At 36.0% G+C, this 25,347-nt stretch overlaps 1 protein-coding gene across 1 annotated transcript; it reads right to left on the bottom strand.

Moving 5' to 3' along the window:
• Nucleotides 1-1,121: 1,121 nt before the first annotated feature.
• On the bottom strand, nt 1,122-9,337 carry LOC140233385 (N-acetylglucosamine-1-phosphodiester alpha-N-acetylglucosaminidase-like). The gene is made up of 8 exons (XM_072313491.1): nt 9,297-9,337; nt 7,976-8,461; nt 6,777-6,913; nt 6,066-6,162; nt 5,236-5,364; nt 3,853-4,049; nt 3,201-3,362; nt 1,122-1,177 (listed from the first exon to the last, which is right to left on the bottom strand). Exons 1-8 carry the CDS (start codon nt 9,335-9,337, stop codon nt 1,122-1,124), a joined length of 1,305 nt encoding a protein of 434 aa, XP_072169592.1.
• Nucleotides 9,338-25,347: the final 16,010 nt, after the last annotated feature.

Raw genomic sequence — 25,347 nt, 5'->3', positions numbered from 1 at the left:
ATTAACAGTCGTCTGAAAAGTCTGCCCAATGAAAGGAAAACAATTCACAAGAAACATACCAATTGTACATGTGCTGTTGTTTATTTTCATAGCATCTATCTTCTTTGATAATTAGTGTTGTGCAATTGTCATCATTATCAAGATTTGGCATCTTTTGTGAAGGTGTTTGCTGCTCCTAGAAATACTATGAATTACTGAGTAGTAACTGAGGCGTACCAAAGTTTTTTTTTTTTTTTTTTTTTTTTTTTGACATGAATAACCAGAGTAAAATGACACCCTCAGAAAAAACCCCACCTATACTCTGTACAAGAAAAGAAAATGAAAATGAAAATTTTACATGCGTACCTCGATTTCCAATAAAAGACAAAACAATAAAGTCTTATAAAACAATTAATCTGACACAACTGATATTCAGTTTTGTTTTACAGACCTAATGTACAAAACCTTCTTTTACAGGGAAGCATGAATGCCTAAAAGTCTTATTTATTCTATATTAATTGCAATTGATCAATAATATTATATATTAAGTTTAGTGGATATATAGAAGACAATATTCAGAAATATGCGATGGCAGGAAAGAGAAATTGAACATCAAAAAGAGAGAGAGAAAGAGAGTGAGCAATAGAGTATTTATCGGAAATAGTGTATTTATGATAAGATTTATGATTGGTCGAATTGGTACCGTGAGACATTAGTTGATTTCATTATAGAGTTTAGGGTGGTGAACTACACTTTTTTTTGATAAAATCTTACAAGGAGAATCCCCTTATTCTAGACAAATCATGATGTATATATATATATATATATATATATATATATATATATATATATATATATATATATATGTATTAATATACTTGACAACATGTTACTCGTTTTTCCATGCACCTACTATTCTTGAGAAGGTGATTTATAATCGTTTAATCAAATTTGTAAACGAATGTGATATTTTAGCTGATAATCAATTCGGGTTCCGGAAAAAACATGCAACCACCCATGCTATATTACTACTGGTTGAGAAAGTTGTAAGAGCTATAGACACAAAGTCGTATACAGTCGGTCTGTTTCTGGACTACTCCAAGGCCTTTGACACAATAGATCACGAAATTCTTTTGTATAAACTAAATCATTACGGTATTCGTGGAAAGGCCTTGGAGTGGTTCAGAAGTTATCTTACCGGTCGAACTCAATTTGTTTCCGTAAATAATCATGAATCTGATATAAACTCGATTTGTTGTGGTGTTCCACAGGGCTCCCTCTTAGGTCCTCTTTTATTCATTTTATACATCAATGACTTCCGTAACTCATCCTCTCTGCTGTCTTTTCTTCTGTTCGCAGATGATACAAGTCTCTTTTATTCTCACTCAGATCCTTATGTTTTGCTCGATTCTTTGAATAATGAACTTAAGTTGGTGTTTGAGTGGATTCAGGCAAATAAATTGTCACTTAACATAAATAAGACCAATTATATGGTTTTCAGTAACACAACAAAATCTCTTCCAGGTTTAGTTTTAATGAACGGTTTACAGTTGAATCAAATAGATTCAACAAAATTTTTAGGTATTTATATTGACAGTAACCTTTCATGGAAGGTACATGTTGATTATTTATGTAAATTGTTGTGCAAGAATGTTGGAATTATTCACAAACTGAAATATCTCTTCCCAAAGCCAATATTGCATTCTCTTTATACAACTTTATTATTACCTTACTTGAATTACGGAATATTAGCTTGGGGGAACTGCTCAAAAACTAAAATTGATTCGTTATTTTTGGTTCAGAAAAAGGCCTTGCGGATTATAAATCGAGCACAATTTTTTGATCACACTGATGAATTGTTTGTTTCAAGTAAATTGTTAAAAATTTCTGATTTGTATTTATATCATGTTGGAATTTTCATGTATAAGTTGAATACTGGTGACCTTCCTAGTATATTTTCCTCAATGTTTGTGAAAAACAGTGATATTCATACTTACCCTACAAGACACAGTGAATCCTATCATTTTTCCCCTGTTCGTACAGTTTTAGCCCTTAAGACAATTACATCGACCGGCCCTTCTTTCTGGAATGAGTTAGATTCGGTTCGGTTGCACTCAAGTTCTTTAAGCTCCTTTAAGAAAAATCTCAAAGCCAATTTTCTAAAATCCTATGTTTAATCGTTTTGCCGTAATCACTTGATTTTTTTTTTTTTTTTTGCATATACTCAAATGATGCCTCGCTCGGATGACTTCATTAGTTTGATCAACTTGCTACTTTTCTTAGCATTTATACCATAAGTTAATCATAAACATTATATACTATATCTTGTACATCCCGTAAACATTGTAATATTCTCGATATTTTGAATTTTGCATGTTACGTCACTTCTGACATTGATATACTGTACTAAAACCTATATCATATTTTTGGAGCCCACATCCTACAAGCTTTGCTTTTTAGTGGGTTCCTCATATTACACGCCAATTATATGTCCTTATATATTTGTGCATTATTGGTTCAAATTGACCATTGTGTGAAAAACATTTCTGCTTCAAATCAAATGGAATATAAAACTTGTATGAAATGTGGAATGTGGAATATGGAACATGAATGATAATAATAATTCCAGTCAGTATACACTCCACATGCATAAATAGTCCCTGAGCAATTCTTTTTCACCTCGGCAGATATATATATATATATATATATATATATATATATATATTTATATACAAATATATTCATATATACAATATCTGGTTAATTCTATTGCTTGTTTGTGCTTTCGAATGTCTCTACATACGTATAGTGGAGACAGTGTTGGACTGTTGATGCCCGGAGGAGCAGTGGCTATAATATGTAGCACCAGTGATTTGAATGATCAATTGATAAAAATAAACACCTTGCTCGAGAATCATCTTCATCTCTATCCTTATCCTTTTGGGTTAGTCAAGATATGAAAAGTGAAAAATCTACTTATTCAAGGGGCAAGTTTTTTTTTTTTTTTTTTTTTTTTTTTTAAAGAATTACTATGGATCCCTGATCATGTTATTAATCTATGTTTCAAAGTTTCTATGAAAGCTCAATCCCAAATGTACTATCCTATACTTGGTTGCGACCCAATGTGATCTGATGCGATCCTACTCCAAAGACCAGTCAGGAGTGGTAACCATGGCAACCCATCCTGCTGGTTGCTAGGAGTGGGTCTCTTGCCTAGATGGAGGAGCAGAGGTAACCAATTAGGCATATCACATTGCACAGGATGCTTGCCGTTGCTATGGCCGTTGCTAGGAGTGTGGTGGGTAGCTTGTACTCTTGAAGTAACTCCGAGGGAAGCAGGGCTGGTTGCTTGCTAACCAGAAAGTTGGTAAGACACTCTCCAACTGGGAAAGATGATACATGATTGATGAATCGAGATGAGTATTTTGGTATACTTATACTCTCAGCGAGAACAAAGATCCATGGTATCACGAATAATCTTTGAACTGCAACGATGGTGATAATGACCAGAATACAAAATAGATCTTATATAACCCATTATACCTTTGGTTTGGTCTCTTTCTACTTAAGATAAGGGAATCGAAGGTGAACAGTGCATGCGAAAGATTACTGCATTTGAATGGTGATTGCACATTCTAAGGACATCAAACTAAACCTAAAACCCTATCATAACCCTAGCCCTTATCCTATAAAATCCTTGTAGAAAATAAGACCGGAGCAATTGTCGCAGGAGCAAATGTCCTTTTCCCGGCGTGAACACAGAGAAAAGGGGAAGAAGGGTTACCGTGGGTAACAAGAAAGAAAGTTGACAACAACCACAACAGCAGCAGCAACAACAACAACAACGACAACAACAACATCAAAATATCCTACCTCCGTGACATCGCACTGGTGAAGTGTGGTTGCTGCAAGCGAACTGGTCACACGACGGCCCGTACCAGTCGTCATGGCAACGACACTCCCCTCGGATGCAGTCTCCATGATTACTGCAGTCCCTCGGGTTGCACCACGGCTCGTGCACACACACTATGGTGGACACTTTTCGCGGACATCTGTACGTCGAGTTCGTACTGGAGTCGAGGGCGCAAAGAATAGATATGTGATGATAATTCTTACAGCAATGATAATATTGATCGTTATTGTTATGACAATGACGATAAATTTGTCTTGTTAATGTACATATCATAATTATCCAGAAAGAAGTTTCAACACACTAAAGATGGACAAATAGAGGGACTAGCATGATAGAAATGCAGAGAAAGAGAGAGAGAGAGTTACCAGTCAATGTTTACTTGATGTAGAAAAAAATATCGAGGAGCTACTAGCCTTTCATCGTCAAACATATCACATCTACGTGTTTCAGTTACTACTGCTAGTAAAAATAAAACAAAGAAACTCTGGTTCTACGATTTTTACTGAGCAAATGTTTTTAGAAAGATAGAGGTTTTCTTTCACGGCAGAGCGGTATTCCTGGCGATTATTTATTCAGTCTTTTGTCTAAAACAAAAGGAGAATAAACAGTAAAGTGTTTTTGATCATGATTTATTTCTATATTTACATTTTGATGAAAATTGAACAAAAGTATTATTCAACTGATAGCCCTACAAAATGCCGTCTAACTGGTTGAGTGAAATGCAATGAATTCTTCTCCAATACCTTCGACTGTCCTCTCCCAACTATCTCTTGTTATACATTATATCACTTCTGTGTGCTTGCAGTATTTTACCTTTTTCTTTTGTAATTCAATCTTATTGAGTGGCCCATATATCTACCAGCTCGTGGACCTCTCTTTTACAATAACACAATGATTTGAATAAATGGTTTCATACAGATTATGCACTTGTTCATTTTCTTTTCCATTTGGAATTGTATGTGCATACATTTTGTATCTCAGTGATTTGTTGTAATCAAGGTAATTGTATATCATAGGCCCTACAGATGTATCTGAAAGAACTGGTTGCAATGGAAAGACAATTTGAATTTGATTGGAATGAATTGAATTAAACAGAATTAATTAGATTGAATTGAATTGAAATGAAATGAAATGAATTGAATTGAATTGAACTGAATTAAATTGAATTGAATTGGACTGAATTGAATTGAACTGAATTGAACCGAATTGAATTGAATTGAATTGAATTGAACTGAATTGAATTGAACTGAATTAGCAAAATGACAGCCCTCATCACGTCGCACACGAAGTGTCGTGAAAGATTCTCTCTGGGGCGGAGGTTGTTAGTTGTCAAGGCAACCTACCAGATATCAGATGGAATGTTGACCATGGTGCCGTTGATAATAAGAGTGGTGGAGCCTCCTCCATCCAGGTTGATAGCATTCCTCACTCCCTGTGAGAGCAACCACTCCGCGAAGGCTACAAGGGAGGTTCTGGCCAGGAAAAGATATTCGAAAGCTCATCCCATGGACACGAAAGAAATATCTCTTCTTATTATTCTCTGTTTGTTTGTTTGTGTTTGTTGTTTTTTTGTTTGTTTAAATGAATCGTGTTTCTATCCTTCCTCTTCTCCTAAGTATCATCCCAATCATAACCACAATTTTTTGTTATTTTGAAAGCCTGATTTTCATTACGTGTATTTTGGTATTATTCTACACAAGAATGAGTAGTTTCCGCATTCAAAGTAGATTGCAATGCATTCACCTTCCTCGTTTATGTCACCACTGACTGGGCTGTCCGGCTGTATAGATTTAGCCAACCCACTGAACTACTAATTTTTAGTATGAATTCATACGCACGGTTTGACGATTTTGATTTTGATGTTAGTTTTGATTGTGAATTTGATTCTATACTGGTTTCTGACATATAGGCAACATCCTAATACTTAGTAACGTTATTAGTCTGTTAAAATAGGTCGCAGTTTATTATGAGCATTCTCTCAAGCTTATAATTTTATTGTGGATGAGAGTTTAATCTTAAGAAAAATTTTCTGTTCATAATGATACGTAAGGCAAGTTTTAGAAAAGAGCTATAAATCAGAGGACAACATTGTCACGATTATTTCACTAAACAAGGTCGAAAAAAAAAAACTTTGGTAATCGATAATCGAGAAGGGTAAATCAATTTCCCTCACCCTCTGACCATAGTTTGTCCGTCTGTCTGAGCGATGACCACACGACCTTCTTCATCGCTCCCGACGGCAACACGGGCTGACAGCGTGTCAAATATGCCTTCATAATCTGAGAATTCAACGATGAATGGATATGAATGAAGTTACAGTTGGATTTTCATCTTTTTCTCAGCTTCCAAAACGTATACATCCCCCGTAAATGTAGCAATAGCATCAAGCTTTTTATGCAATAACTACGCAGTGCTGCGTTGAGTATTGCACTACGAATAAAACATCTGCATGGCAGATATACACAATGAAAGTTATCTTACTTTGAATGAGGGTTAGCGGATTGTGTCAGTGAGGTTAGGCTAATAATAATTATTGATAGGCTGACTACAGTAAAATTTGTAGTAAACATCCCTGTACCATTCCCATCCCCTCGTAAGACCCCGGTTATGAAACAAATCATGATTAAAAAAAAAAATGACATGGTCTGTTTTTGCTCTTGAGTATGAGCTTGTATTTGCGATGATCAAAGACTTTTTTCTCTCTATTTAATAATTCCTGGTGTCTTGGTGAATCTTTGAAAAGATTTTACACATGATTTCTTTTTGTAATGGTCTGTGCGGACCTGCAAAATTTACCCTCGACTACCACCACCAAAGACAATAGATGAAGTGCGATGACCTCAAGGAGTGCATGTGTGGTACCTCCTTGATGATCTCAACTGACCTGGCCTCACGACCTCATCACAAGCTTTGCGACTCTCTTCAATGTACACCTCCCCGTCCCGTATTAACCATCCAACCCCTCCAACCAGCTGGATGAACGGGTTCTCCTTCTGCAGCACGTCCTCCTCAGTTAAATACCTGGTAGAAATTTGCATAGATGCACGACAAAGGTTGTTTTGATAGTGCGGAGATCTGATGATTTTGATCAGAGGCGAAAGAGCTCGATTCAACACAATAGAACATTTATTCGTCAAATTCGCAGTTCAAAACTAACCCAAGATCAGTGTTAGAATGTTTCTAACAATGCTAAAAGCTTTAAATGGATAAATAATCCTTGTAAGAAATGTTTACAATTGTAGGTCCATTATGAAATTTTGTCAATTTTAACTATGAAATAAAAAGAAATCTGAACAAAATTTCAGCATGAACACGGTTGGGAGCGCCAGAGCATTTTAAAAGCAATTTTTACATCAGATATAGTACAGTGTACACAACTCTGTCTGAGATGTCTTACCCCATGTGATATTTCAATAATAGTAAAACACGATTAATGTGTAGCAATTGAATTGACCTTTACCACCTATACAATCCCGGTCCGCAGCCCCCCCCCCCCCCAAAAAAAAAAAAAAAAAAAAAACCAAACAAACAAACAAACAAACAAACAAAAACAACAACAACACACATGATTTGTTTTTGTGTGTTTGTTTGTTTGTTTTTGTTTTTTGTTGTTTTTTGTTGCTCTTTTTTTAACGTTCCTATACTATGTATAAAATGTTGTATATTGTAATTGTATGATTTTTACTTCACGGACTCACAGAAGAACAGCCATTGGCTGAAGTGAGTGACCCGTGGTGAAATAAAATAAACTCAAACTCAAACACAAACAAACAAACAAACAAACAAACAAAAACAAAACAAAACAAAACAACAAACAAACAAACAACCAAACAAACAAACAAGCATCTTCCATTGCTAAGGAATGATTCAAGACGCCTTAGAAGGAAAATGTTAATCCATGGACCCTACCTGATAGGATCTATGATTAATCAGTCAATTTTTCTTAATGTACAAATTGGAAATAATCTTTTCTTCAGAACAATAAACTTGAAAAAAAAAAAAAAAAACAACTCCCACTTACGAACAACTACCCCGTAAGAAGGTCGTAAACATTTTGAGTCACTTTATAGTAATCATATCTACCCGAAAACCAGTGTCCCATCTTCCCTGATACCAAAGTGAGCATTGTGCAGTTCTCCGGAAGTCTTCACTTGTCTCCCGTTGCTCACCACAGCTCCAAGGCAACCACCATCACTGGTATCAAAGAAACCAGCATTGACTGCCAAAAGACAATTCTCTTGTCGCGCGGATACCGCAACGGTGGTCAGGAGATGGTCCGCACAGCCGCCGGCGCCAGAAGGTTCCAGTACGGAGAAGGTCCGTGCTGGGTTGTTGATCCACGCGATGTGTCCGGGAACGCGTTGTCCCGCGGGAAAATCGTCGAAGAAAAACTTGAGCGATGCGATCGGGTACTGCACCCCTGGTGTTCCCTTACCGTGTCCTTTCTGTGAGAGGTGCGTCACGTTGCCGTACCTAGGTGGTTGATGTTCGAGGATTCGCTCGTAGGGGACGGGATAACAGTGCATACCATTATAGTGACGCGTGACCGCTAAATCCTCAGATGGTAACCTGGACAAGAAGGGTTTGGGTAGATATATTGTCATAAACTATGGGACATCCGTGTTCGGAGCATCATTTGCGTCTCAGTGTACAATCGGTACATGCACCTGTGGGGGTGTGTGCCGGGGTGTGTGTCTGTATGTGTGATCCTTTTCTGGTACGGCCTACATATCCTTGTGTCGGTGCGACTGCATTTTGCTTTCGGTAAAAACGATTGTTACCGCCTATCAGGAACAGGTCTAGATCAATAATGAAACCCCCACATGAAGTGCAAAATGGTTGCTCTTTAGGACCCTATACAGCTTAGGGCTGCTAGAACTGCTGCCGGTAGCAGCATGGTCACGTTGGAAGATGGAAAATGTACACTTTCTTAATTCACTGCTGCGATTGCAGTCGTAGACGTAAAAGCGAAAGACTGCGACAAGTAAACGCCATTTTCTCCCGGATTATAGCCCGAAATTTGGATGGAATTTCTTATTTTGAGAGGAAGCTGTGTATAAGGCTAGAATGGCGTTTTGGTGAGAAAGAATACATGATTTATAATAACTGTTAGGTCTTGAATAAAATAAATAAATAAATAAATTGAAGGAAATGAAAGTGGTGTTGAAGAATGTCGACCAAATTGAAAATAAGATGTGGAATTGAATAACAAAGTGACGTATAAAAGAGTCATAACATTTGTTTTGTATGTGTGTAATTGTTACAATTTCTAACGCAACTACATGTCAGTGAATCAAACTTTTACCGCTGACTGAAATTAAAAGAAACGACTACGAATTATTAAGAATTAATATACACTCTAAAAAAAAAAAAAAAAAAAAAAAAAATCCGGGTCAGAACTGACCCGGAACCGGTTCCGTTGGGGTCACAACCCGTTCCGGTCATTTGGTCATGATGGCCCGGAATGGGGTCACCCTGACCCAATTCATGACTCTGAATGGGGTCATATCTGACTCCATTCCTTGTCATTTCTGACCCGGAGCGGGGTGTGACCCCAACGGACCCTTTCCGGGTCAGTTCTGACCCGGATGTTTTAAGAGTGTAGTAAAGGTCAAAGGAAACCACCATTACAGGGATGCAAAGAAATTCCGTGTTTACGCGAAAGCAGTGGCCAAATGTATTATTCTATTTTACAAGTGAGAATAGTTTGTACCTATGCATACATGGTGAGTGTGCCAGCACGGGTCGTTCGGTTTTCACTGTTTATTAACGTCTGACTAGACTGGCAACAGAAGGTTGGAAAGCTTTGTCAAAATTAGGATATCTTTCGGACAGTTATTTCATTGCCTTAACGCGTTCAGGCGCTTCGTCTGCCAAGAGAAGCTCATTCCCCCCCCCCCTTCTTCTTCTTGTTCTTCTTCTAAAGAGATCTCTTCGTCCCCGCGACTGTTCTTTAGAACGAGGCACATGTATGGCTTAACACTCACTCCAGCAGACTCACTCTAGACTCGTGTTCTGTGCTTTGCGCCGTATCCGTTTGAGTTCCATGCATGCGGGCGGAGTCTGATTAAAGCACGGCACGACATCTGGGGGATTCTCATCAGAGTACTCAAGTCATATTACCGCTTCTGAAGTGCAACAGGTTAGTTTTGATCGTTGACCGATCCTACGATACTCTTCGGTTTTCTCTTTGGCCACTGATTTAAACAACAACTACAACAAACTTGATTCGGTTTCCGTGTTCGTTTCTTCAAAAAGTTATTTTCACCTTTTATTTCGGAAATGGGTTGCAATTTCAATTCAATTCAATTCGTACATTTATTCAGTAATATAGGTTGCAGTGATATAATCATTCAAACACTGTTTGTTGTGTATTTAACGACAATTCAAGTGATAATTTCAAAGTAGAATGCCGGGTTCGACTCGCTTTCTCCTTATCTGTTTATACCTAGATAAAATAATGGCACATAAAATACGTAATGATGATTATGTTCAGGGATTTTTTTTTTCCGCGTTGCGGACGATATGCCATTTTTAATGCATAGTAGGAATCAGTTTAAATAATAGAAAATGCTATTTGAAGGATTTTGGAAACTCTCTGGCCTTCAAGTGACTAAAGATAAATCTAAGATATTGCGCTTAGAACCATGGCAGTACCAGTATTTAACTTTTAAAAACGTTTTTGTTTTTCTGTCAAACAGTGGAAATCGTGAAGGTACTACACATACGAGTATTTTCCTTTCATTAGGGGAATGCAGTGACGGAGAATTGAGTGAGGGGTGAAAAAAAAAAACTGAAATGGTGGAAACAAAGACCTTTGACCTTAATGAGGAATTAACAATGAATAATTGAAAGTGTATGTCTAGTGCATACTTTATCTCGTACATACACTATAGTTCAGTGAGGGTTTTATGACTCATTAGATTAAACTGCTTTGAGTTTTTATGGAGAGGTAAGCACATCATAAATTCAAAACATCGTTTTCAATATTATAAGCAAGGAGGCCTAAAGATGAAGAATTTTGGTTGGTTTGGCAGAGCTTAAAGGTTTATTTGGGTTAAAGACCTTTTTGAAACGTGTGAGCAGATGAAATATAAAGAGGCAATATTTTGATTTTGCTAGGAAAAGTCGGGTGGGAGATTCAAATTATCATGTTACTTTTTAAGGCTTTTTGGAAGCTGCATTACCACAGTTTCGTTTGAAGATTTATTGGCAGCTGAGACACAGATATTAGAAACTGTATATATAGATACGTACAAGCATGATTCTTACAGTGGAAATGAAATGATATTTAACAATAAGTTCATTCGCCTTGAATGAAAATATTGTGCAAGAAAGGTGTTTATAGGTAGTTGATAGGTTGGAGCTTAATGTTATATTGTGACGTAAAGGAGAATTGAAAGTCAATACGCATTTTTAGATTCGGTTTAAACAGAAATATATGAGATGATACTATTAGGAAAATTTATTGTAAAATTTCTTTTGAGAAAAAAAAAATACTGGAAAAAAAAACCCCACCTTGTTAGCAAAGAGAGTTGCCTGATTAATCTCATTAATTTTTATATGATTTCAATTGAATTTGATTTATTCATGTAATAAAATCATATTCAAAAATGTTTAGGACTACCGAGATGTTTAAGTTAAGTGAGAAAATCATGCAAAAGCCTGGTGCTTGGAGATTTCCTTTCCAATACATTTTGAAATCACCGTTTTCAATAAATATATCTGATTATAATTTTGTCAAAATATTTTAAAAAGTTGAAACATATTCCGTGAATCATCATGAATCCTCTTTTCCTTATATATATATATATATATATATATATATATATATATATATATATAATCATAAGATTATATGGCCTTCTGAGACGTTATCACCCCAACCGGAAACGAATGAAAACCCTATCTATTATCCACTAGTGTGCAACTATACTCAAAACCGGTGTTTGTGCCAAACATAATCTTAAAACAATACTGACTTCCTCTCTCACACACGCTGAACTTATCGAATAACTTACACATCGCTCGAGCCCACCACAGCAGAGTATATTACGAATCCAATGAAGACAGTCACCCGGGAGCTTCGACGATAAGTTAGGCAGCAAATCGTGATCGTGTCAGTAGCTCTAGGAAAGGTCGTTTTATCCATGGCGCCACACCATTCATACTAGAGTATAAAGGCTTAATTGTGTCTCTACACACGGAGTCTAACCAGTGGCTTCAAAATACCTAGATCCACTTTCCATTCCGTAGCTGCTCGGTTCACTAACCATCAATAGGTTGATTCGTTGAGTTTTTTTTCCTTCATATAAATTTCTTCTGCCTGGGTTGGCCGACCTTTCTTTCTTTTTTTTTTTTTCTGGGTCTACTTTCACAGTGTCAAAGGGCAATTAACAGTATATCAAACCTAAGGTTAGAAACCTTCATGCCCAATGAGTGAACATTTGTAATTTCAAGGTACAAAGCCGAGTAAAGGGCGAGGCCGTCCTGGGTTATTTTTTATTTTTTATTTTATTATTTTTTTTTCACTAACGACTTTGATTGAAGCAATTATTTTATCAAGCAAAATGAACCTTTCGCAAATGAAAATTAGGGAGGGGCGAGTGCATCAAAGTATGAACGTGTTCGAGAAGAACAAGGAGAAATTACATGAATAGTGTAATTATGAATATCAATGCTTTAACAATTGCTGCTTCACATAATAATGCACATCAAGAAAGTAAAGAAGTGACGAAAAAAAAAACACAAAGACAGGAAAAATACTATTATGTGATATTGTAACACACCTATGTACGCAAATACACCTTGAAAAAAGGGATTCAGTAAACTCGAGCACAGGCTGTCCAAAGTTGCCATGAGCTCAAAGAGCTGAAACTCCAAAGACGCCGCAGTTGAGGATCTGCGGCCTTGGCCAGACTCATGAATATCGCAAAAACAAAAGCTGGGGATCGAAACTCACCCCGAGGGACATCGTAAAATCAGATAGAATGAATGAAAGTATAGAGGTTTTATTATTGATATAGGATGAGTACTTATTAAAGTGATTGTAAGTCAATATGAGTACTTATTAAAGTGATTGTAAGTCAATAAAAAAACAATAGAAAAAGTAATAAGTTGCATAGTTTGTGATAATTCTGAGACAAGTTTACACACATATGTTTGCGAAATAATTCATCAGAGGGTAATGATTATGAAATTGATGTGAAAATTTGTTTTGCTTGATGAAGAATAAATATTCTGGAAAAAAAAAAAAGATCTTTGGGTCAGACACTAATCCTAATCCTATGGTGGTAAAGATCATGAGGTACAATATGGGGCATGACTCGTGGGTGTCGGTCTCGTAGGGTGACCCCCCCCCCCCCCCCCCCGCTTGAATAACCACCTCTGCATGCGAGCGTCTGATAAACAATGATAACATTAACAATAATGACAATAATGGTCTCTTGGTAGTTTGTAGGCGGGAAAAAAAATTTCCAGGTAGTAAAATGTGAGCGTAGAAAACCATAAACCTCTCATTCTAAACAAATCCCTTCACTAATGCTGAGTTTCGCCCAGTAAACCAGTAGCAAATGATTTTAATACCCATGTTTTAATGCTTGCAAGCTGATTTGTCCTGTAATTTCCCCGTATGAGCTTTCATACTACAATATAGTTATAATTATATAAATAGCTCTTATACTTCGACGGGATTGGGTCCGATTTTGTGATGTGAACCGGGATTCCTTATGCTCAGGATTATGAAGTCAAGATAACCCAAGTGCTAAACGACACGACTCCCTACAACGTCCAGAGATATCGCGGAGGGTCTTCATCATACAATAACTGGCTGAATTATTTATAGGCCTATGTAGCCAATTAACCCTTCCAGTGCGAGAGACTTTGAATAATTCGTATACAATGCTATGGGGTTTTCTGTGCTGGACAGAGTTTGTATAGCAATCCATGCCTATAGCATTGCCCCGGTATAAAAACAAAACAAAACAACACTCACACACACACACGCACACACACAGAGGGAGAGAGAATGGTGAAACAGAAATTCCTGGAACGCAAACTATAGTGAAAAATCGACCAAGGGTACTCAACCATACAAAGTTCAACTTAAGGATCATAAAGAATCAATATTTTTTTTAAACAAAGAGATCAATGGTCGACATAGATATCAGACATGGATAGGCTGAGATTACGAACCGTTAACGTGTGTCGAATAGCTAGAGGGGGACAGTGGGTTCAATTTCAACTTTGAATGACAACCGACGCGTGAAAGTATGCGCACTACTAATTGTTCTGCCTCTGCCAAAGAGGTTCTATCACCTCTTTGGCCCTAAAAACCTTCGCTTTCTGTTGAGCTGCAAAATTTTCCTCTGTTACTGTAAACCCGTGTAGCTACCCAACACTCCTTGTACACAGGTGGCCCATTATGTGTTGGGATTTACTAGCAAAGTGTTGACACGTTTTTCGTTTGTGATACCAATCGTCGACCAAATGACACGGCAAATCTCGAGGGACAACCGTAGATAATTCATATATTTGGGTAAAAGTTTTCAGAGACCAAAAATGTCAGATGACTTAATACCCTTATAAACGCGCGGATCAATCTGAAAGACTTTCCAAATTCAAGCTTCATTCTCAATGAAGAAATATTCCTTTTCCACAATAATGTAAAAACAAATAAGGAAACTAATGGCGTTCCAATTTGCAATATTTTGTTGTTTTGGTTTATCTTTGACATCTATTGTCAATGGAAGAGCAGAGAAGGGGGAGGGGACTGTCTCGTACTTCGTGGTAGGCAAAAATAAATCGTAAAACGTGTTATATGGTGGAATAGCTTGGAATAGCTTGCATAACCATCCGAAAGTAAGAAGAGTTAAACCACACATCAGTGAAAAATTCGTTCCAGATAGAATGAAATGAGAATATATATATATATATATATATATATATATATATATATATATATATATAAATGCTAATGGCACTCTAAATGTGTATAATTTGTAAATTACCAAATCATATTGTATATAATTTTATAATTTAAAACTAGCATTCATTTTATACTACTGGCTTAAATTCTATGCGATATGGTTCATTGAACACAGAGGTATGAGCCTTCTTTCAGCACTCATCAGAAAACCTCTCAATCCAAGTCTCGTTATTACGTTGAATAAAGTACGTAGTCCAATTACGGGTGGAACGTTTCTCCTGCAACTTTGTCAGGGTTCTTGAATGAGGCTTTGTCTTACGTGGTGCATGTCAATGTTTTCTTGTGTTCAAACTGTTACTCTTCTCCCCGATCTGCCCTTGTTAAGGTTTTTTGCTTGTACCTGTTTCCCTGTATTTGAGCACATTTCTTAGTATTTTCGCCTTGCATGGTGCTCGTTGATTGAATCCTGCCTCGAATTCATCTTGTACCCTGTTCAGATTTTGATCAGATTTCGTCATGTTTCGCTGAACGCATCAGGGAGGGATGAATGAATAGGTCATCTCCAAGTCCTGAACAAGAGAAAATCCTTGCAGATTTACGCCCATGAATAGATATTATTTGCTCCACTTGAATAGATAATGAATAAGTTTACGGCTGTAAAGATATGAATAATATAACGTTGTAATTTTAATATTATACTCATCTAGAGTGCCATCAGCATTTTTTGTGGGACACGCTGTATATATATATATATATATATATATATATATATATATATATATATATATATATATATATATATACATATATATGTATACATCAGCCAGAGGCTAATGATATTATGCAAATTAAATGCGGCGATACAGTCATAGTCCCCATGGTGAGAACACAAACATCTTCATTGAATTACTCTGATTGACATGGCTTTAATAGGGGAAGAAATCATATCCCTTCTATCAAATTGTTATGCAGCTTTAACAATGTCAAGTAGTGAGATGGTGACGATGTTAAATCAGAGGGATCATAGATGCCGAGTTGACAAAGTGATGGTCATACATTAAGAGACGAATCCAAGGGAAAATCACATGTTGACGACATTGTGTTACCTTGTCTTATTTTGAAAATTTATTATGTGTGTACGCGATACCACTGTTTCACGAAAATAATGATCTCCTCTTAATCTGTGACGTCACATAATGTCGCTTTTTTGAACTCTACTCTTCTTATACACATCAATTCGATCACTACGTGGTGTTTCCCTTTAAGGGCGTAACAACGTGTTTCCCGGGTTGGAGGTGCGATGTAAAAAGTAGAAAAATAAAATAGAATAGAATAAAAAAAAAGAAAAAAAAAAGAAGTAAATCATGCGCAGCCAGTAACATATTTGGTAAATAAATTGGCACATCAATGTCTGTATAGCGTCCTCCTTTGTCGGGTTCAGTGGTAGCATTGAATAAACTACTCGACTATCGGCAAACGTGATATCAACGCAGTCTTTGGGTTGAGTCTATAAGTGTTTTAATTTAGTGGTGGAAAAAATGAAATGAAAATGAAATAGGATGTGCTTCAGAAATGTCACACAAACACACACACACACACACACACACACACAGACATATATACACATTCATGAGCAAACATTTTTGTCTTATGTCTTTTTTAGTTTGCATGGCTCGACATAGAATAGTAAAACCTGATCTCATCAATATATCTGTCTTTGTAGCTGTCTACTCCCCTATATATACACTCAGCAAAAAAAGTAAGTTCCCCCGTAACATTTTTGGATATATCTCAAAGAGTATCTTACGGTTTTTCATAATTCAAACGGGAATGGATAGGAAATTTAATTACTCATAACATGAATGGCATATCATTGCCACCGTGTAAAAAACGCATTTTATGTCAAAATGCATGGGGAATGAAGCATATTGTATACATTTCCTATGTAAGTTAGCAAATGACCTTTTTGAATTGTGTAATTCTCAGGAATTTCTTCAGGTACAATGTGCTTCCTTATTAAACAGATGTTATGCATACTTTTTAAACAATAGCCTTTTCAATATGAAAATGTTGGTAGAAGCCATGTGATTTGTAATTCCAATTTGGGTTGATCACATTAATGTGCCTATGGCCATTTTGCATCATGCGCTCAAGTTGTAGATCAGTTTGTTGAGGGAAATGGCATCGAACGTATGGAGTGGCCAGGAAGATCCCCTGACTGTAATCCAGTGGAGAATCTTTGGGATATCATTAAGCGGAAAGAGAGCAAGAAGGTGAAAATTGACACTTCACTGCAATAATTTCAGCGCATCTTGCAGAGAGCATGGGCCAACATTGAGCAGCGCCAAGTACAAACTTTAGTTAACAGTGTGAGGACGAGATGCCGGCTGGACATTGAAGCGGATGGTGGACATATCAATTACCAAATACTTGACTTATGCTCATGAAAAGAAAGAGATAGAAAAATATGCAATAAACCACGATTGATTGTTTGATTATTTGTGTAAAAGTCACTGCAAATCACTAAAGTGCAACTTTTGTTTCCATGCATTTTGACATAAAATGCATTTTTTCACACCAATAACAATATCTGGTGGCAATGATTTGCCACTCATTTTATGAGTAATAAAATTCCTTATCCATTTCCGTTTGAATTATGAAAATCGGTAAAATATTTTTTGAGATATATCCAAAAATGATAGGGGGAACTTACTTTTTTTTGCTGAGTGTATAAAAAAAAAGTGACAGTTTTGTCATTCCATGTAACATGCTATTCACCACTACGTATATGTCAGTCCAGCGTAATGCATATTCACCCAAAAATGCTCATTCTGGCATAAATTCTAATATATCCCTTGTTTGAAGCAATTTGGGGGGCAAAGTTATCTCTCATTATAGTTGTTCTCAAAGATCATATAGTGTGTGTGTGTGTGTGTGTGTGGGGGGGGGGGGGGTAATGCACACTGGAAATAGAAAATAACCTGACATCCCTGCAATGTACCCTTATACCTTGGAAATACCCATATCCCACTGAGTAATCTATTCATATCATTTTTAATCCTGATAATCTCCATCTTTACTTCCATCCTTTCTAAAGGTCCTAAATCCACTTTCCATCAAATCTGACTTTTTTTTTGACAGGAATGTATTCATTGTTAGTAGTACCACACAGTAAACTCTTCAGAGTATTGAAATTCTTGTGAGAAATGGAAAAATCAGACCATAAAAAATGTGTTTTGTTCCAAAAGGTGCTGAATCAATTTGTTTTGTTCCAAAAGTTGCTAAATCCAGCAGGATCTAGTCAGAAACCAGTGGTCATGCTTGACTGCACTTTGACCCCAGAGTAATGCCAAGCTGGCTAGCTTTTCCATATAAATAAATAAATAAATAAATAAATAAATAAATAAATATATATATATATATATATATATATATATATATATATATATATATATATATTATATACTGTATATAGTTGCATAACTTTCTGTAGATGACCTACATACTACTTGATTAATATATAGCTGTGAAATGTTTCATTTCTATGAATATAAATTCTTTGGAGACATGGAGAAATCAGCAGAACGTATACAGATAACAAGTCATTCCAGAAAAAAACAAATTAGTCACTAAAACAACATTTACATGTTTTACATCACCTTGCTAAAATTTGTTTCAAAAGGTGCTAAATTCAGAACCCCACCCCCCCCCCCAAAAAAAAAAATATATTATTTTAAGAAATCAGTTTAGGCAGATTGATATTTTTGAGATACATTTTCTTTATTCCATATTATAGGGTATCCCTACATGATCTAAAGTCATTGCATGAAAATGCTGGAAAGCATGTGAAATAAAAATTTTCTCCTTACCATCAAAAGTGGACTTAGCACCTTTTGGAATTAAAGGAAGTCTTAAAAACAAAAACCATCCTCTTGCCCCTATGCCATGAAATTTTCCACTTCATAAGGCCACAAACAAGAACTTTGATCTTGTGTGAGACACTTGTGCCAGACCCTATGAAAGAGAAGTTGTATTTTGCAAATATGGCTGAATGGGAAATCCCCCATTTCTTCGTACTATTGATCTATAGTCAACATTGCCTATAAAGTTGAATCTATTTGGACTGGAGGAACAGCTTTGGCTTAGAGAAAATTCAACTTATTAGGGATTCAAATTAACAGAATATATTTATAGATCTTACTTAATTCCACTGCTAGTGATCTGACAAGTTTAAAGTCATTGTTTATTTGTTTTGCTTTGTCCTTTCTCTGTTTTGTTTTGTTTGGTAAATATTGTTGGTTTCTTGTATTTTGTTAAATATTTATATAGTGCTTTGCATCTGTTTAGAAAAAGCACTATATAAATGAAGGGTTTGTTTGCAAAAACCGATAAGTCCATTTTTGAAGATTTTGAAGTACGATCTCTGTCATAAAGTACAAAATAATACCTTTTAAATGATATATTGGTCACTACATATAAAGGTATATTTTTGAAGTTATGGTCAAAAGAAGCAAAATTTTTCTTATTATTCTCTTTATTTTTCTTGACCTTTAATCGCAAATATCTCCATTTGGCAAATATGGACTTATCGGTTTTTGCAAACAAACTCTTCAAATATTGGCTATTATTACTATTAGAAGGGTACTTGAAAAACCCTCAACTTAGGCGATTACTTGACTTATGCAAGGTTGACTTAAGCAAGGTTGACTGTAGAATGTATATGTATTTTCTTGCAGATTATATGTACAGTGTATGTGTATTTTATCAAAATATGGAAATAAAAACACCAACAACACTGCCAACACAGCAGAATATATCATAGACAGTAGTTCTTTTTAACATTTATTTCGCAGAAACTTTTTTCTATACACCCACGTGATCACAAAGAAATATCTGGAATAGAAATTCATGATTGCAAATTGAGAATATTCCACAGAAGCCATGATAAGATGTGAAATGGTAATAGCATGTGAAAAAGCAACATAAAATTAAGTTTTTATATCTACTCAACTATCTAATCTACACAATTCCTCTATCTTCCTTGGTGGGCTAACACAAGAATATATATAAAAAAAAATAGCTACCTACATTAGCGTGAGCAAAACAAAAAAGAGAAGAGTGAGATAAAAATGTTCATTAACCATACTTCATATGTGTTAGGTAATCAGGCAAGCACTAGTTGACCAATAACATTTTCTTTATCTTTAACAGTAAATATCATCACAAATGAAATTATCACCCGTCACGACGCATTTTGAGACACAGAAGGAAAAAAATCCAAAGTCTGCAATAATCCAGTTTCCTGATGTATTTATATTCAGTGGACATTTTTCCTTCATCCAAAACCTAAGAGCAAACTCTTCCAATTATCCATTCCAAACAAGCCTTATTTCTACATGATACCTTAAACACTTTGAAACTGAGTTTGCATTTAACATATTTTATTGCCATATGAGGCATTATACACAGGCCAGTTTTCTACTTGTCTAGAACAACCATTATTACAGATTATTATGAAAATTTGAATATGTATAGTCTTTGGGCAATCTTATCACACTCAGTCTTAACAGCTCTCTGTACTGCACGAAATACTAGATGCTTTCTTGTTGTATCATTAGCAGGAAATTGACAGGTGCCACTGTTTTATTTTGTTTTCAAGTAACAAAAAATGCAAAAATGATGCACATTTGATTAAATAGGTGGAGAACACCACAAAAACTTTGCCAGATTGATAAAATATTCACCATGATATCAGATCTAGAGAGGGCATTTATTCAAGCTAGGTGAGCTTGGTATGATTTGCATGTATTTATTGAACGGGTCAAGAAAATTCTGCATCCTCATTGGTCGAGAGCAGTGTATCAGTTTTTACTGGCAGCACGTTCAATTATCATCCCTGCGAATCACCGGTGAGAGACACTGTAAGCACGCTATCACGCACTTGTAGCAAAAGAGTTTGTACACTTGGCAAGCATTTGCTCTCTTAGCAAGAGATGGCTAGCCGTGCATCCCGTAACAAGTAGCAAGAATTTGCACACTTTGCAAGAATTTGTGCACCTGTGAGAGATTGCTTGCCATGCATCCAGTAACTACTGTAAACGGTCTGCATCTGTGGCAAGCCAAAAGAAAATGCACCCAGTAAATTTGCCAAGCATTGGTAATTACAAATGTATCTGAAAAACAATTCAAACAACGAATTTCTGGCAAAACTCTGTCCATTTTATAAAACATATGATGCACTAGCCTTTACATGTGTCCATAGGAAAAGCATGAACATGGTAACTGTTGTCTTAATCCAATTGGTCGCACCTTGCGCCTTACACAATTCCATTATTACCTTATGTGCACACAATTCCTGCACACGCACCTGTGCATTATTTGTATATTGAAAGTAAATGATTCAAACAAATTGTCTTCAGCAAAAGCAGGGAAACAAGAGACATGCCAAGCCCCTATAGAGCAATGAAGTGTGATGTCATTAGCTATTCATCACCATGGAAACTGGTTCTAAACAACCTTTTGCCACCCAAATATCTGATTACAGCGGTTGCTAAACCATGGTCCTACCCAGTTTCGACCACCGCCAGAAGTCATGTGATCAGTTGGGGACGAGTCCTGATTATACTCGGCAGGTGTCTATGGGAAATGCATGTTGTAGCAAAATCAGTCTGTCCTCAATGGGTTAACAAAAGCGTGTGACATCATCATTTCAATACTCTATTGCCTGCAATGATGCATCACAATTTTAGTTTTTCTTTCATGGGTGGGGGTTTAGTTACAGATAAAAATCTAAGTTCATAATAAAGATAGAATTTTATCACAAAAACTCAGGATTACACAATGATTGACCTGCTAGAGAACAACTTTTACTCATGGCAACGCAAAAAATCTCAGGATTGCACCATAGATAATCTTACAGAGACAGCAAAAAATTGTGGTTTTCAAAAAGCCGTTTTATCTCCTACTAATAAAGTGGAGCTATGCTGAGCACTCATTACTTTAGACCGCTTATTTTCATCACACTTGTTACCATTCTAATGCAATCATGCTAATTTTGTTGTTGTTGTTGAAAGAAATGGCAGAGGATATATATGGCATTTGCTGATTTATATTGGGAAGCTCCTTATTTTGGTAAAAAAAAAAAACACCTAAAAACTTCACTCATGTATGCATGCTCAAAAATTGCATTAGGTTGTAAGATCAAATAAATGAAGAGTAATAGAGTAGTTTCCCAATTAACTACTGTAAAAGTGGATATTTTTGCAAGAGTACATTTTTTTTTTTTTTTTTTTCGCTTGGCTGGGTAAAATGGTGAATTTTGCATGTTTTTAATTTGGCAGAATCAGTTAACCACTGGAACAAATAGCATGCAAAAAATTAGTCTGCTACCGGTATTATTTTCGCACTAGCTTCTGGCTGCTCGAATTCTGCAAAATGTCCACACTGCGAAAATTTCCACTTTCACAGTATCACATTACTCTACAATGAATATACCATGGTCTTATAGGGGCACAAATGGGTGAAATGGGTGATGGTACAGTATTGGTGGAGATGAGAATTGGGCTTTAAACTTTTTGCGAGATACCAAACACTTATGATATAGTACAGATCATACCATTTTAAGAGAAATTCAAAGTTTTTTTTTATGAAAATCGGGTTTGGAATGACTGAAAAATCCAAAAACAAAGTAAAACAAAGCGATCGTAATAAAGTGTGGGTCCCATGCTTTATTAGAATTGCTCTTTTTTGGATATCTCAGCCATTTCAAGACCAATTTTCATCAAATAAACATTGAATTTGTCATAGAATGACATGCTCTTTCATATTTCATAAGAGGTTTCTCATTATCTCACAAAAAATGTTAGAAACCTGAAATTAGGTCTCAACCAAAACTGTACGATCCCTTTAACTATTAACTACAGAGGGGAAATAATCATTTGAAATCACCTAAATATATGTGAAAAGCTAAGAATATAAATAAGCAGTGGATGGAGTGAATCAACCTTAACATACTTTTGTTTGCAAGTTTAGAAATCAATGAATTGTATGAAAAAATGTATTTGCCTACAATTACAGCTTAAGTCTGGCTCATATTAATCAAAAGTCAAGGTGTACAGTACATTTTAGCAGAACAAGTAACAAAATGTATCTACAAACATTCGTGAACATATTTTGAAACCTTTCCAAAGGATATCTGGAAGCACATTCAAATACAATCAAAGCAAACAAATCCACAGCTAAAATGAAGTTTAGAAAAGTATTCCTATCTTATCAAGCTGCATATATGCAGGCAAAAACTGTCAATAATCTGAAGCAATAACATGATGGAGAAAAAAAAAAGATGTATATGTTACTACATAGTGACAGACTACACTCTTGCATCTTGGGACTATGCCAGCTTGTATGAAATGTATTCTTTTAGAGTACAGTGGACTCCCATTATAAAGAAGTCCTCGGGACCGGCATTTTTCTTTCGTTATATCGAAATTTTGTTATAACCGAAAAAATAAACAATAAAAAACATAGAACGGATAATTTTGCAGCCTGAATTTTTATTTCATTGTAACCGCAATTTCGTTATAACTGTGTTCATTATAATAAGAGTGCACTGTAAACATATCTTAATCCAGTAGCATATAAAGCAAAAGTGCTTGGGTAGATATTTTCATAAATTTTGACACATCCAATTTCAGCAAGAGAAGAGTATGAATAGAAAACTAGCTTCGCAGTTTCTTGCCTTGAGACCATGCATGACACACTGTATACACCATATTTTTTATTTTTGCAAATTTTTGCTAGGCAGGTGCTATTCGCAAATTTAACCCGTTGAGGACGAGTCCCAGATACTGGTATACTTGGGCAAGCATCTATGGGAAAGGTGTGTTGTAGCAAAATCAAACCGTCCTCAACGGGTTAAGAACATGCAAAAATATCAACTCTGATCCTAACATGACTGTGACATGCATGCATACATTTCTCTATTCATTACCGTACCTGCACTCCGCGATGGCGAATTTCACTGCTCGCAAAATTGTCGGTAAGTCCTGATTTGCAAAAATTAGATTTGCTAAATATATGGTGTATGCAGAGTATCTCCAGTGCCATTGAGCTCATTCAGCCCAAAGACCAAAAAAATTACACAAATTTGGAGTGAAACATACACTCTCTTCAGTTCATGGAAACAGAAGTTGTAAATTTTCCTCCTGTATTCAAAGAAAGCAAACAATTTACTAAACAATTCTATTATAAAAATATGTGGTTATAAAGAAAAATATGATAGTCAAATGCACATGCAATACAGACAATGGTATCGTTGGCAGTGTGTGTGAATATCTGTTCCAACAGTTTTGACTTGTTTTCCATCAATAAAATCTCACGCTCATCAGAGCTCAGAAGCAACACTGATTCCTACACTCTCAAACTCATCTTGATTGGTAGGAACATCATTGGTAGTTGAGAGACAAAATTTAACACTTCTTAAACGAAGAGATTATTTCATATTCACACAGAAGGCTAAAAGTGTACTGTCATATCAGAGCAAACAGATCTATTCATTTTACATATACATGTATATTGATATTCACTTGTACTTTTGAAGTGAAGTATCAGGGACAGCTGTTACTGCAAACCAGTGACACTTTCAATCGGGTATATGTTAAAAAAAAAATCATGTAACCCACTATTTGGAAATATAAAGCTGTTATTGTGACCATCTTGCAAAGACTGGTTACCATGGTTACAGTCAATCACTTGTTCGTCTCAAGCCAAAACTGCTGCAAGTTTTTTTCTTTTCATAAATCTATCCGATCCTAGTTAATACCTAATTTCTGTAACATGTCCAATCCAACTGATCTCTATGGGGAGTATATGGATATCTCGTAAGCTAATTGCTTTGAAGCCACTGTGCCACCATCTTACCACGCACATCGCTCATACAAGTTTGTGTACAGAGCTCACAACATCACATGACCTTGGTGACAGTCTCTGCTGGAAAATGCATGCAAGTCCCCCATTGTGTGCCTGGTAACATGGCGGCATGGCAGCTTCCCCTGTTTGTACAACGTGAATGGCCCAATGAGATATCCAGATACGTCCTATAGAGATCAGTGGTCCAGTCATATCCCTGTGTATGTTCCATGGACAGACATACCTACATATATGTACACGGACTAGTCTTGTGTCCAGTCTGATGGCACAGCATGTTCAATGTGAGGCAAGTAACTCTAGGTCTTGAAGCTGCACCACAACATGTGAAAAGAACCCAGTAGAAAGTATACAGATGAACAAAAAAAGCAACTTGAAAATGATGACTGGTGAAGAGTCTACTAATAGCCTTATGGGTGCTATATCTCTTGTCTCGTTCCTATACTGCCTTTGTGCTACAACCCACAGGCCATGAACTGATAAATGAAAAACTGTATTATTTCATACATGAAGACACATTTCCCATTAAGAATCAAACGAAAAAGATCTTGATGCGAAGTCTGCAAATTTTGTTAATTTGGACATCTCAAACAGTGTCAAAAGA

The sequence above is a fragment of the Diadema setosum genome, chromosome 9 (genome assembly GCF_964275005.1).
Source record: "Diadema setosum chromosome 9, eeDiaSeto1, whole genome shotgun sequence".
Taxonomy (NCBI): Eukaryota; Metazoa; Echinodermata; class Echinoidea; order Diadematoida; family Diadematidae; genus Diadema; species Diadema setosum.
This window is presented reverse-complemented; position numbering and strand designations above follow the sequence as displayed.

Coding starts and splice junctions, on each gene's coding strand:
- LOC140233385 (XM_072313491.1), bottom strand. CDS start 9,337: ATGACCGGAACGGGTTGTGACCCCAACGGAACCGGTTCCGG. Junction 8,462..9,296: donor CCCAACGGAACCGGTTCCGG/GTCAGTTCTGAC, acceptor CTTCTTGTCCAG/GTTACCATCTGAGGATTTAG. Junction 3,363..3,852: donor ACCAGTGCGATGTCACGGAG/GTAGGATATTTT, acceptor CATCTTTCCCAG/TTGGAGAGTGTCTTACCAAC.